Raw genomic sequence first — 12,656 nt, forward strand, 5'->3', positions numbered from 1 at the left:
GAAGCTTACCGATTGAAGATGAATGGAAGTAGCATTGCTGAAGAAGATCGTTGTGTCGTCCATGGATTTCTAACGCTTGATTATGCGACGTGCTGAGTGTTTTTGGTAACAAAAATCTGTATATAAGTTAAGGATTATAATAACATAAAAATAGTTAGGATCCCATATTATCAACTCCATATAATAAGTAAATGAATTAAGGATATAACAGACCATATATTAAATCTTTAGTGGATATATCAAAAACACCCTTAGAAGAACAGCTCACTTGAATGTAAAATGTCGAAAATAATATTGTTGTTAATTCTGTATCATTAAACTCCTCTTTATCGAATGGGTAAACTGTAATGATGTATTATGGAACAAATGTTGTATTAACAAATATTGTTTTCTATTGAACGAGTTGTCCAGATAAAAATAAATGACATTTATATCTTAAGAGCATCCACAACGCATAGTTTAATGAGAGAGTTGAACGATGCGACATGCCTAATTGATATTCACTAGATTAAACTCTATCATTCTAGGATACCATGTTGACATTCAATGGATATGAAATTCAATGACCATTGAACTTTCCAATATGGAAAAGAACCCTTTAACTATTAAAAATGTATTTCATTAAACTTTATATAATTCAATGCATTTTATGAAAATTAATGTAGAGTTGTATAGAAAGTAGATTAATGACGTGTCTTTAAACTCTAATAAATTTCATGCATTATTGATGCCCTAAATAAGATAATATTTGCAAATTGTTATTTGTTTTTGTTCTCCTTCAACTCTAACATCATATTTTTAAGCTCTAAGTGCATCTTAAGAAGCAAGTTTGTATATTTGTCTAGAGTTAATTCCTCATATAACCTCCCTAAATATTACAGTTTTTTCTCTTGTCGTGTAAAAATACCACATTTAATATTTCTTAATAAAAAAATGATTGACTGCATAGCATTTCCTATAAACATTTAAACACAAATATTGAGATTAAGGAAACACCAAAACCTTCTACCAAGGCTATAATGGAGCTTCTAAATTGCATCAACCTCTCAAATCAACCTCCTCGTTCTATAGCTTGATACAAATGATAAAGAGGCTATTAAAATGAAGAAGACAAAAAAATGATATATTAGGTTATACATAGCAAAACCTTCTCTAGTTAGATAGATTACTTTTCCTCCTCGTCAATTGTAATTAAGTCGTATGTGTATAACATGTTCGTTTGTAATTTAATATTATTAAAATCATTAATTCATAAATAATTCAAAAACAGTGGCTGACAGTTTGCAACATTGAGGAAATACAAATATTTTTTATGCATCTTTTCTCATGACCAAGGATCAAAATTGTAATTTTTTAAACCGTATAAACGCTATCTGTCAACTTTTAAAGATAAACCGAAACCAACTAATCTAATCAAACAACAATGTCTACATCTACATTAATTAATGTGGAGAACAATTAGATTAACTAAAATAGTCAAGTAGTTGAGGGTAAACTCGTATAGCTTAGTTGTATCTAATACGCGTAAAAAACTAAATTATATAAAGAGTCATATGGTTTAGCAAGATAATCAATTTTGGTTAAAGTTTTTGTTTTTGTTATACACTAGTAGTCATGGTGATGAAGACATTAGGTTAGATTTTGTGTTTAATTATATTTTGATTATATTTCTAATTTAATTTAATTCTCATATAATAATTATTACAGAAAAATGCGATAAAGAGATAAAATAATTAAAAGAAAATCTAAAATAAATGACAAAAGGTTAAAAAGGTCATTTCATATGGCTTTTGGACCAAAGCTGCTAATATCACTATACCACAGGGATACCGGTGGAACAGAAAAATAGTTGGACCCATGTTTTCTATTTCACTATAATGCAGGGACCATTTATGTAAATTAGTGTAAAAGTAATCACAAGTTCATAACTTTTTTCCTTTGAAGCGACAACGGTGGAACTGCAGAAGAGACAAAGTCCTGCACCCGGTCAAAACATTTGGCATATGACCAATGGATACGAAGTCCTTGTCTGCACCTACTACATAATATCAAAAGATTTTCTTTTCCCGGATAAAACTCTCGTCCATCACCACCACCAACCACCGTGATCTGCCGCTTCAATGGAAATAACACCGGTGCACGCCCTGAACCTAACCGGCGTCCTCTTCACGTCAAAGAGGATTATCAGAGCTAACTACTTCCACTTCCTCTCCTTATCTCTCTTCTTCCTCCCTCTCTCCGTCTCTCTCATCATCACTCCTTACTTCCACTACTCCGGCCACCACTTCCCCGTCGATCTCTTCAACAACTTTCCGCAAAATCATAAGGCTGTGAGTTCTCATCTCCTTTACATCCTATTCATCTATATCTCCACTCTCTGCGCCATAGCCACGATCTCCTACAGTACATACCATGGTTTCGAAGGTAAACACGTCAGCTTCTTCACCGCCCTCAAGTCCCTAACCTCATCCATCTTCCCGATCATCGCAACCGCGATTGTAGCTCACGCCCTTCTGTTTCTAATCTCGTTAACTTTCCTCTTGTTTGTTGGAGTAGTTTTCACGTCGGGTCAAAGCCTAGGGTTTGTAATCGATTACAATTCGATTCACTTCACTCTGTTTTCCGTCGTCGTAGTTGCGACATTAATCTCAGTAATAATCTATTTCCACTTGAATTGGTCTTTGGCTTTTGTGATCGTTGTTGCCGAATCGAAATGGGGATTAGCGCCATTGATTCGAAGCTCGTATTTAATTAAAGGGATGAGATCTGTTTCATTCTTATTGTTGTTGTATTTTGGTATTTTTAGCGGGATTTTTGTGTGGTTGTTTTTGTGTGGTTATTTTCCTATGCTTGGTTCCTTCTTCCTGATGCTTATGTTCCTTCGGAGCACTGCTAGCAACACTGTATTGTATATGTACTGCAAGGCTTTGCATGGTGAATTGGCACTTGAGATTGATGAGGGGTTTGATCACCATTACATCAACTTGCCTTCTGATGAAGAGAAAGTCCCTCAAATTGTTTCTGTTGTAGCAGCTTGATGATCAAGGTTGGTGGGTTCTTTACTGTTGTGCTCATATGGTTTTGTTTTATACATACAAGTTTTATATAGAATTGTTTAAAAAGTAAAAACATTTGTAAGCGTGTAAAGTTTATATCCTTTTCCCTGTTTTGAGGACATGTGTTATGGCTATGTTACGTATGTATGTATATTTCTTCATGTTGCTGAATTTGTTCATATTTCATCGGTTTGTTGATTATAGCACCATATTTCCATTTCTTCTGTTTAAAGCATTGTACTATGGTAGTTATACTTATTTGGGATGTTTTTTCAAAGTACATTGCTGATAAATGCTAGAATGTAGAGATTTTATATAACATTTCTGTATTAATCGGGTGGTTGATCTTAATTTGAGGTCTGGTTAAGCACTAATTTGGTATTTTCGGTTTTTAGACCTTATGGATGACTATCAAGGTAAATGATGGACTAATGCTAGAATTAACAAGGAACCAATCTGATTTTTATCCGGGTTTTTCACATCTCAAAACGAGCATTTCAATAAGCCCAAAAGTAGAAAATAAATCACCAAAGGGCAGCCCACTTTGCAACAATTTGAGTTTGACAGCTCATTTGTGTCCAAACATAGCAATCAATAGCAGGCTTTTTAGTAGCCCAACAACATATTTTCTGGGAGCCTGAAAAGACCAATATGGCTGCTAACCGAAATCATATCCAAAATTATAGTAAAGAGTAAATTACACGAATGGTCTTTATAGTTTGGGGTAATTTGCACGCTTGGTCTCTAATTTAGTTTTTCAACTCGGAAGGTCCCTACTATTTGGTTTTGTTACGCGCTTGATCCCTACTTTTTGTTTTTGTTACACGTTTGGTCTCTGTCTTACCTTAAAAAACTATTATTTAAATAGAGAAAAATGGTGGGGTAGGTAAGGTAAGGTGAGAGGTGTAGAGTTGGAGGTGTGTTTAATTAAATAAATTTAAAAAATCAAGGGAAATATAGTTTTTTAGGTTAGACAGGGACCAAACGTGTAACAAAAACAAACAGTAGAGACCTTCTGAGTTAAAAGAATAAGATAGGAACCAAACGCGCAAATTACCCTATACCATAGGGACCATTCGTGTAATTTACTCTATAGTAAAATCAGCATCTTATTGGCAGCCTTTTGTGATAAAAGACTCAACAGAAAAAGAGTGAAATGGTAACCGAGCTGATAGAATATTTAGCAGCCAAATGTGGAGTGAGAAATGAAGAGTATAGAGTATGAGTGACAAATCGGTCATTTGTGTTGTGTTTTTTAACTGATATTATACGATGATGTTTTATATAACATGGACACGATATGATATTGTATCGGGATTTGCTTTACTAACATGAAAAATGACCCAATTAAAACAAGATTAAAACAACAAACACATAAAAAATAAAATAAAATAATTATTTGGTTTATTTGATTCTTAATTAATTATACAAAACACGATAAATATGAAAACACCACAAACGCATGTTAATTATGTCAATGTTGTATCGAATTTTGAACATTAATACGAAACGATACTAAATTGAGTTTTTTTTTACACTTGATACGTATTCAAAATCTAATTTCGTCTTAATCTTGTTTCGTGTCATGCCATGGATTGCCGTACCATTACAACTTACAAAACATGAAATTCTTTATGTTATGTTGAATTTTGACTTTCATCATTTTGACTTATTATGCACCGTAGGGGTTTATGGTTATTTTCTATTACAACAAAATTATATTTCTTCCTTGAAAATCTACCCAAATTGTAGCATTGTATATTAAAGATCTATTAAGTTGAAAGAGTGAACGTCGTTTTGTATTTTGAAGACGTTGCTATAACTGGGTTAAAACTTTCTAACAAAAGACAAAACTGCAAAAATGGTCCCTGTGGTATACAATTTTTTGGGGTTTTAGTCAAAACCACGACTTTTTTCGCTTCGTGGTCCTTTTGATCATGTTTGTATGTAAATTTGGTCCCTCGTAAAATTGAAATGACTATAATGCCCTTCTGATATATTTTTTTTAATGTTTTTTCTATTTAATTTAAATGAAAAAGAAAATAAGTAAATTTCGGCCCACATCTCTCTCTCTCTCTCTCTCTCTCTCTCTCTCTCTCTTTCTCCTGGTTTGTGACCTCATCTGCAAAAAACGAACCCTATGTCTTCTTCACCATTTTCTCTTTACCATTGTTGTGGATCATTCAGCTTCAAACATAAAATCCCAAACCACAAGCTCGATTTGTTTCACACACACATACATCGATTCATCTATTTGCTCATCCTCAATTCCAAATCTGCAAACAACTATTCTCTTCTCCTAAGAATCTTCCATTCCTTAATTCAAGATCAGTTCCAACTCCCCCCATGTACAAGAAAGAAACCTAATTTCCAACTGGAACCACCTTCTTCTTCCTCCTCTACCATCGCCCATCCTCATCTGCAAACACCCATCACTTGTCTCCTTAGCACCGAAGCAAAATATCTCCACCACCATTTTCCTCGTTCTCGTCCTCAAACACATACAACAAAGAAGCATCAGAGCAATGGAAGCTGTGATGTTGAATATGGTGTTCCTCATCCCATCGATATTCCCTCTTCCTCCACTCACTATATCGTTTAATCAGAAAGAAATATCACCGAAGCCGATGACGAGATGGTAAAGGAATACCTCAAGAGAATTTATTTCTTTCCTATAGAGGTGATATTGATGTCCATCTTCGTTGTAGCTCATTAATTCATATATTATGTTGATGTCTTGGCCTGGAATTATGTAGCCTGACGGGATCTAGAATTGGAATTGGAAACTAGATTGGGATTAAATCTAGAATCCCAATCCAGTTTGTGAAGCTAACCCTAACGAGATTCACGAGAGAGGAAAACGAATCCTGGAATCGGGCCAGAAAACAGATTGTCTTGGATGTAGAGATTATGGAGGTTAACTAGTGAGAAGATGTATGTGGGGAGTGGACCGGAGAGGGCGTTGTAACGAATTCAGAGAGTGGTGAGTTGGGTCAAATTGTCGTGGGTGTTGTCTGGGAGTTTGTCGGAGAGACCCATTCCAGGGAAGTGAAGTCCGGCGACACGGTTGGTTTTGTTGTCGTAGAAGAGTCGAGCCATGTGGAAGGATTTTTCTTCAGGTCATGTTTATTGGCGATGAAGAGGGGGAAGAAAATGATTACAGAGAAAAAGAAAGGATTTTTCTTCATCTTGGAGAGAGAGAGAGAGAGAGAGAGAGAGAGAGAGAGAGAATGATTCATCTTAGCAGAAATTGGTTATATATAATAAACCGTACCATGTGAACGATCTAAATCAAACCATCCAAGGCCTATGGGGAAGGTCAATCGCAGAACAGTAACAATATTTTAAGTGTAAGAGTTTAACCAAGAACTATTATGTGGAAACTCAACTGCTAGGCTTCCATCACTGGAAAATGAAGTAGTCTATGTTGAATTTTAGTATATATGTTAACCCATTTTTAATTTTTACTTTTAAAATTAATAGATTACGTGGAAATAACATGACATGTTGCCTACATGTCATTAGTGTCAATTAAGTGTGTAACCTACAAACATCTAAGTGTTGGAGTAGATCCCTTATTTTATCATCTGGAAAAAAAAACTTTTAACGACCAGATTGATATAAAATACATATTTGTTTGTGCTACAATATCATCTTTTACTATATTACTAATTTTCGTTTAATTTCATTCTATTTTCATTTAGGTTTTAAAATTCATCTTTTATTTCTACAAAATATATTTTATTATTTATTTATATTAAATACATCTGTTAAGAAGTATACCACAAAAAAATGTGTATTTTTTCGAAAAGCAACATCATTAAAACTATTATAAATGCTTTTATAAGTATATCTCTTCATATTTAACATATTTCTAGCTAATCTTAATTTAATAATAAGAAATAAACTTAAACAAAATAGATTTCATATAAATATATTTATAAGATTTATCCAAGTCACATAATATTCAAAATTAAAACTTTATCGTATTTTAATGAGTACGTTAGATATCACATAATATTCAAAATGAAGTAATCGAGCATTAGATATCAAAAACTCACATTGTTGTTGTATATACGAAGTAAATATCAAAAAATAAAATAAAATAAGTCTAGGGTTTTACTTGGAGATGAAATCGAGCAACAACAACGAAGAAATCGAGCAGGAGATATGCGACTGAGGAAGTAGAAATCGAAAACTCACTGCAAGGTTCGTTTAACGGTGACAGCAAGGTCGACCGGTGGTGATGCTAAAGCGGTGATGGTGATGTCGATTGCAGATGAAATTGAAGATGAAAATGATGATGTCGATTGTAGATGAAATTAAAGACGAAAAGGTGGGAGATTGCAGGCGGCCGGATTCGGGAGGGAAACAAAACCTCAAAATATTTGGGGGAAAAGGAAACGGGTAAACAAAACCTAGAAATATTTTGGAGGCTAAAATAACAGGGACTAGAAAAATGCAAAAAAAAAAAAAATGGTCGTCATACGATTCAAACTCAGGATTCTATATGTACAATGTTAAGGATTTCAACCAACAGGCCGGACATGCTACATCCATATACAAAAGCTCTTTAAGTTCTTTTATACAATACCGAATTGCATTCTATTATTATTATTATTATTATTATTATTATTATTATTATTATTATTATGATTATTATTATTACTATTATTATTATTATTATCATTGTTATTATTATTATTATTATTATTATTATTATGATTATTATTATTATTATTATTATTATTATTATTATTATTTTCATTATTATTATTATTATTATTATTATTATTATTATTATTATTATTTTCATTATTATTATTATTATTATTATTATTATTATTGTTGTTGTTGTTGTTATTATTATTATTATTATTATTATTATTATTATTATTATTATTATTATTATTATTATTATTATTATTATTATTATTTTCTTTATTTTAAATAGAACTTACTTTTAAAAAAAAAATTCTGTTAAACAAATTTTACATTTTTTATAAGGTTTTTTTAGGAATTCATCCCATAGTTGTTTACAAAATTTCTCCAATATTTCTTATAAAGTTGTCTTCTATGAACTTTAAAATTAGTTTTCTCGTTTTTTATCGAAATATATCTTTTGAAGTCTACTATAACAATTGGATTTTTTTTTTCAAAATACAATGTTATAATATCAAGATATGAAAATGTTATACTAAAATAGTCAATGAAATTATATTATTATTTCTTACATTTAACTTAACTGAATACTGAGTACATGGCAAAATGGAACGTGATGCAACAAGTTGCTGTAGATTGTGTACAATCTGATAAACATGAGGATGATTAGCAGGCCGTCTTTGAGGTATCACCCAAGTTTGATGACTTTTATCCATGTAATAAAATAGTTTAGGGTATACTTTAATATCCATCTAAAGCAAGACATGTTTAAATTTGTTCTTATTGGGACATCATATTTTCGAAACTTAATCCGATTTATTCTTAGTTTTTTGATAAGTTGATTAGAATTTCAAAGTAATAAAAAGAATACAAAAGTTCTTTCTTTTTTAAATAAATAAAAAAATAAATAAATAAAAAAAATTGTGGGTTTCGTTTCACCCCTGGTTAAACATTTACAAACCTAACTTCATGGGTCCTCTAATTTCCCTCCCGGTAATGGTTCCCTTTAATCTCCCCTCTTACAAAGATATCTTCTAATCTTCTATTAATGAAAAATAACTCAAACCATTTAAAAACATAGTGAAATACTTTTGCTTCACATTTTATAAACATGCCAACAGAACAAATAACTATGAGTAAATATCAAATCATGTTAATACTTGAAAATGTACAAGAATAGTGTCGGCTTAGGGTATGCGGTGGTGCGGCCGCAAGAGGCCTCTAATCTTAAGGGGCATCCAATCGAATTTTTCCGTGAGGACAAAAATAAAAATATATCAATTAAAATATAGTCGCATGTTACTAATCTCATTTAGGTTTTACTAAAAATAAAAATCAGGTTTGTTAAATATATTATTAATATCAACAAGAATTTAAACACCAACTCAAATACATGTATATGTCTACGTCACTAAGGATCCAAATGTAAGTATGTATCTCAAATTTTAAAATTGAAGTTGCCTTTACGAGAAAATGAACTATCACTACAAGTAAAAAGATCATTACCGGCGACCAAAGTCGCCGGTAAAAGTCCAAAATATCGCAGGTACTGAGTCGCCGCTACTGTTTCGTCGCTATTGATCACTTTGTCGCCACTAATGAGAAAAGTCGCCGTTATTGACCTTGTCGCCGCTAATGAGTCGTGTCGCTGCTAATAAGTATGTCGTCGGTAATGAGTCTTGTCGCCGGTAATAACAATTTTTATTTTTATTAATTTTTTTAATTAATGATTTTGGTTGCCAGTAATAATGTCGTCGATAATTACATAACAATATTCGATTAAATATCAAAAATAATAGTGTCGACGTTAATTACAAAACAAACATCCGATTAAATATAAAAAATAATAGTGTCAACGCTAATTACAAAACAAACATCCGATTACAATTAAATATCAAAAGTAATAATATCCGATTAAATATAAAAAGTAATAATGTCGCCCGGTAATTACAAAAAACAACCAACGTTTTACAATGACCAAGATAGCAATTAAAGTGTGACAATATATGCAAATAAAACGCATCCTTACATACCATCATCTTCGTTCCCATCATTTCTTTGATTATTTTGGGATTGAAAAAACGAATAAAGTTCATTCCTACATGCTGGGTCGCTGAGCATGGCACGAAGATTTTCCAACTACATAATTAATAACAACATATATAAACTTATAAGTTAGATTGTCAAACATAAACAAAAACTATCAAAATACATTGCTATTTTTAAACAAAGATAGAAAACCAAAGTACATTGCTATTTCTTGCATTTGGGATAAAAACCAAATTACCAAACTTTTTAACAAATAATCACCACAAAACCAAAATTACCAAATCAACATGCATTGCTAAAGTAAATTGCTATTTTTAAACAAAGATAGAAAACCAAAGTACATTGTTATTTCTTGCACTTTGGACAAAAAACGAAAGTAGATTGCTTTACCTGTGATGGTTGTTGTAACATACACGTTCTGAAATTGTGTATTGTTATTATTAAAAGTGAATACAATTGAGTGTTGAGTTCTAACAGATAGTTTTTACTAGAAATGAAGTAAAACTATGTTTAGAATCACTCATAAAATATTGGAAGTCTTATGAGATTCCAAATAAAAACCAAATAGTGAAATACAGCGAAAATATAAAATTTTAAATAAGTAAAATTTTATTATTGAAAGTTGTAGATAATCTCTTTAGAAACATTTAGGAGAAAACCTCGTCGAATTCCGAGTTATAACGAAGAAGTTATGACCAATCGAAGATCCGCGACAAAACCGGCACGGCCCCGAATGACATAAAAAGTGAGTTTTTGATAAACTACTTTTTAGCCTTAGTAATCTAAATGAAAGTCGTAGTATTCGTTAAACCAAGAAATTCGATAAAAAGAACGCCAAAATCTGACTTCGTATAAGGAAGTTATGATTTTTCGAAGTTTCAACTTAGTAGTAGACAGCTAAAAACTCGAATTTTAGATCGAGCGATATTTTACCAATACATCCTAAATGAGAATCAAAGGTCTCGTCATATGTAGTACAACGGTAAAAAGTCTGACGAAGACGGATGTCGGATGAAGAAGTTATGATTTTTTAACGGATTTTCCTGTCCTGGTCTGTTAAAAATAATAATATTAAAAATAAAGTCAAATTTAGCCGACAAAGTCTAAACGAAAGTTGTAGAGCGTAATTTTAGCTACGCGTGCATATAAAGAACGTCAAAAACGGAGCTCGTATGCGAAATTGATGGATTTTAGAAGTTCGGGGCTCAAAAATCAAGAAATCTCGCATGAATAGTAACCGGCCACGTCACCTCGCACGAAGCAGGCGCGTCACCGGAGACGTGGCCTCGCCTCGCAATGCCGCCTATCGCACAGGTTTCCAATCTCGCTGAGTCATCCGAATCGTGGCAAGTCCGAAGTCCGACGCGTGTTTGGTCCGGATTCCGAAGCGCCAGCTGCCCCCTTCGCATGTCCGAGCTTCGCTTAAGCCGCGTCACCGAGACGTGGCCTCGCCTGATTGGTCCGAAGCTCGTAGGTGCCACGTATTCTCCCCTCCTCTCGCTTCGTGGCCTTCGCTTCACCAGCCACGTGCTCGCTTCTCAACCACAGGATCCGAACCTCGCCCCTATAAATAGGAGGGTGCGAACCCTCCTGGCTAGAATTGGAAAATTTCCATTTTTGGCCCATTTTTCCATATTTTCACTATTTTGACTTTTCATGAAGCCCTGGTATCAATTTTAGCACCCGAAACACGTCCCGAGACCCCCGAGAAGCCCGAAAATTTTATATTTTCGGTTTTGAAGCCCTACCTTCGCAGAGCCCGGTTTTCAGTTAAGCTCCCGATTTTCAACATAGAAAGACATATTTAAAGCCGAAATGCTGTCCAAATTACTATTTTAACCCCCGGTTAACTTAAGGTGTGTTCAATATATAGGAACAATTGTATGTTATGTGTTATATGTGCTATGTGCTTCTCAGTGTTATTATTCTGAGTTATTCTCCCGTGTTATTTTATTCGCTATGTTTATAGCAATTATAATACCTTTGAACATGTGATCAGTGAAAGGACTTAGATTCACATTGGTACTGGTACGTAGCCTCTGGCCATGTAGATCATGTCTCCGTAAGAGAATGACTTATATTCTATGGCATTGGCATAAGGTTTGATAGGAATGGTATGTAGCCTCTGACCATGTAGAGCATGACTCCGTAAGAGAATGAATTCTATTCTATGGTATTGGCAAATGGTTAGACAGGGCTATAAGCCTGAAATCTACCAAAATGTTAATCAGAAATTATATGTCTTCTGTGCCAATTGGGCTAAAGCTTTATTGATGCATATCAAGTATTGAAATCGTTATGTCTCATTGAAAAGTATATCTTTGAATAAAGTATTTGATTGATATGAACGCTTGTAACATGATTTCACATATGTCTTCTTATTCCCTTCTGCTTCTGTCATATTGGTATATGTTAGGCATAAGATTATATTGTATCTATCTATTGAATTCACTAAGCATTATCGCTTATTTTCCTCTCAGTATTTAACAATTGCAGGTGATTAGTATTCCAATATAGCTTTATAATACTGAAAGATTTAGAATAGTTAATAGTATTTCTCTGTATTTTTAATGTTCATGTATGTATATGAATAGTAGATTCGTGGGTAGACATGAAATTGTAATAAAACTTAGTCGGTTTGTATCCAATCCTTTGTAATAACTTTATCAATATAAAATATTGTTTTATAAATATGCATGTAGCATGTTTTGAGGAAGTAACTTAAAAAATCTTTTTGAAATAGTATGAAAGTTTGGGTCTTTCATAAATACGAAAGTTGGGGTCTTTCAATCATGTTATCAGAGCAATGGTTTAAGTGAACTAAATATCATGGATTGGTATTTAGACTTAAACTGTTAGAAGCTCAATATATGAGCTGATTCGTAATAA

The 12,656-nt window shown here is 32.9% G+C and overlaps 1 protein-coding gene across 1 annotated transcript; it reads left to right on the forward strand.

Moving 5' to 3' along the window:
• The first annotated feature begins 2,120 nt into the window (after positions 1-2,120).
• On the forward strand, positions 2,121-3,038 carry LOC145009671 (uncharacterized). Its single transcript, XM_078968314.1, has one exon. It carries the CDS (start codon positions 2,121-2,123, stop codon positions 3,036-3,038), a length of 918 nt encoding a protein of 305 aa, XP_078824440.1.
• Positions 3,039-12,656: the final 9,618 nt, after the last annotated feature.

Source organism: Lactuca saligna, chromosome 8 (genome assembly GCF_052625555.1).
Source record: "Lactuca saligna cultivar CGN05327 chromosome 8, ASM5262555v1, whole genome shotgun sequence".
NCBI lineage: Eukaryota > Viridiplantae > Streptophyta > Magnoliopsida > Asterales > Asteraceae > Lactuca > Lactuca saligna.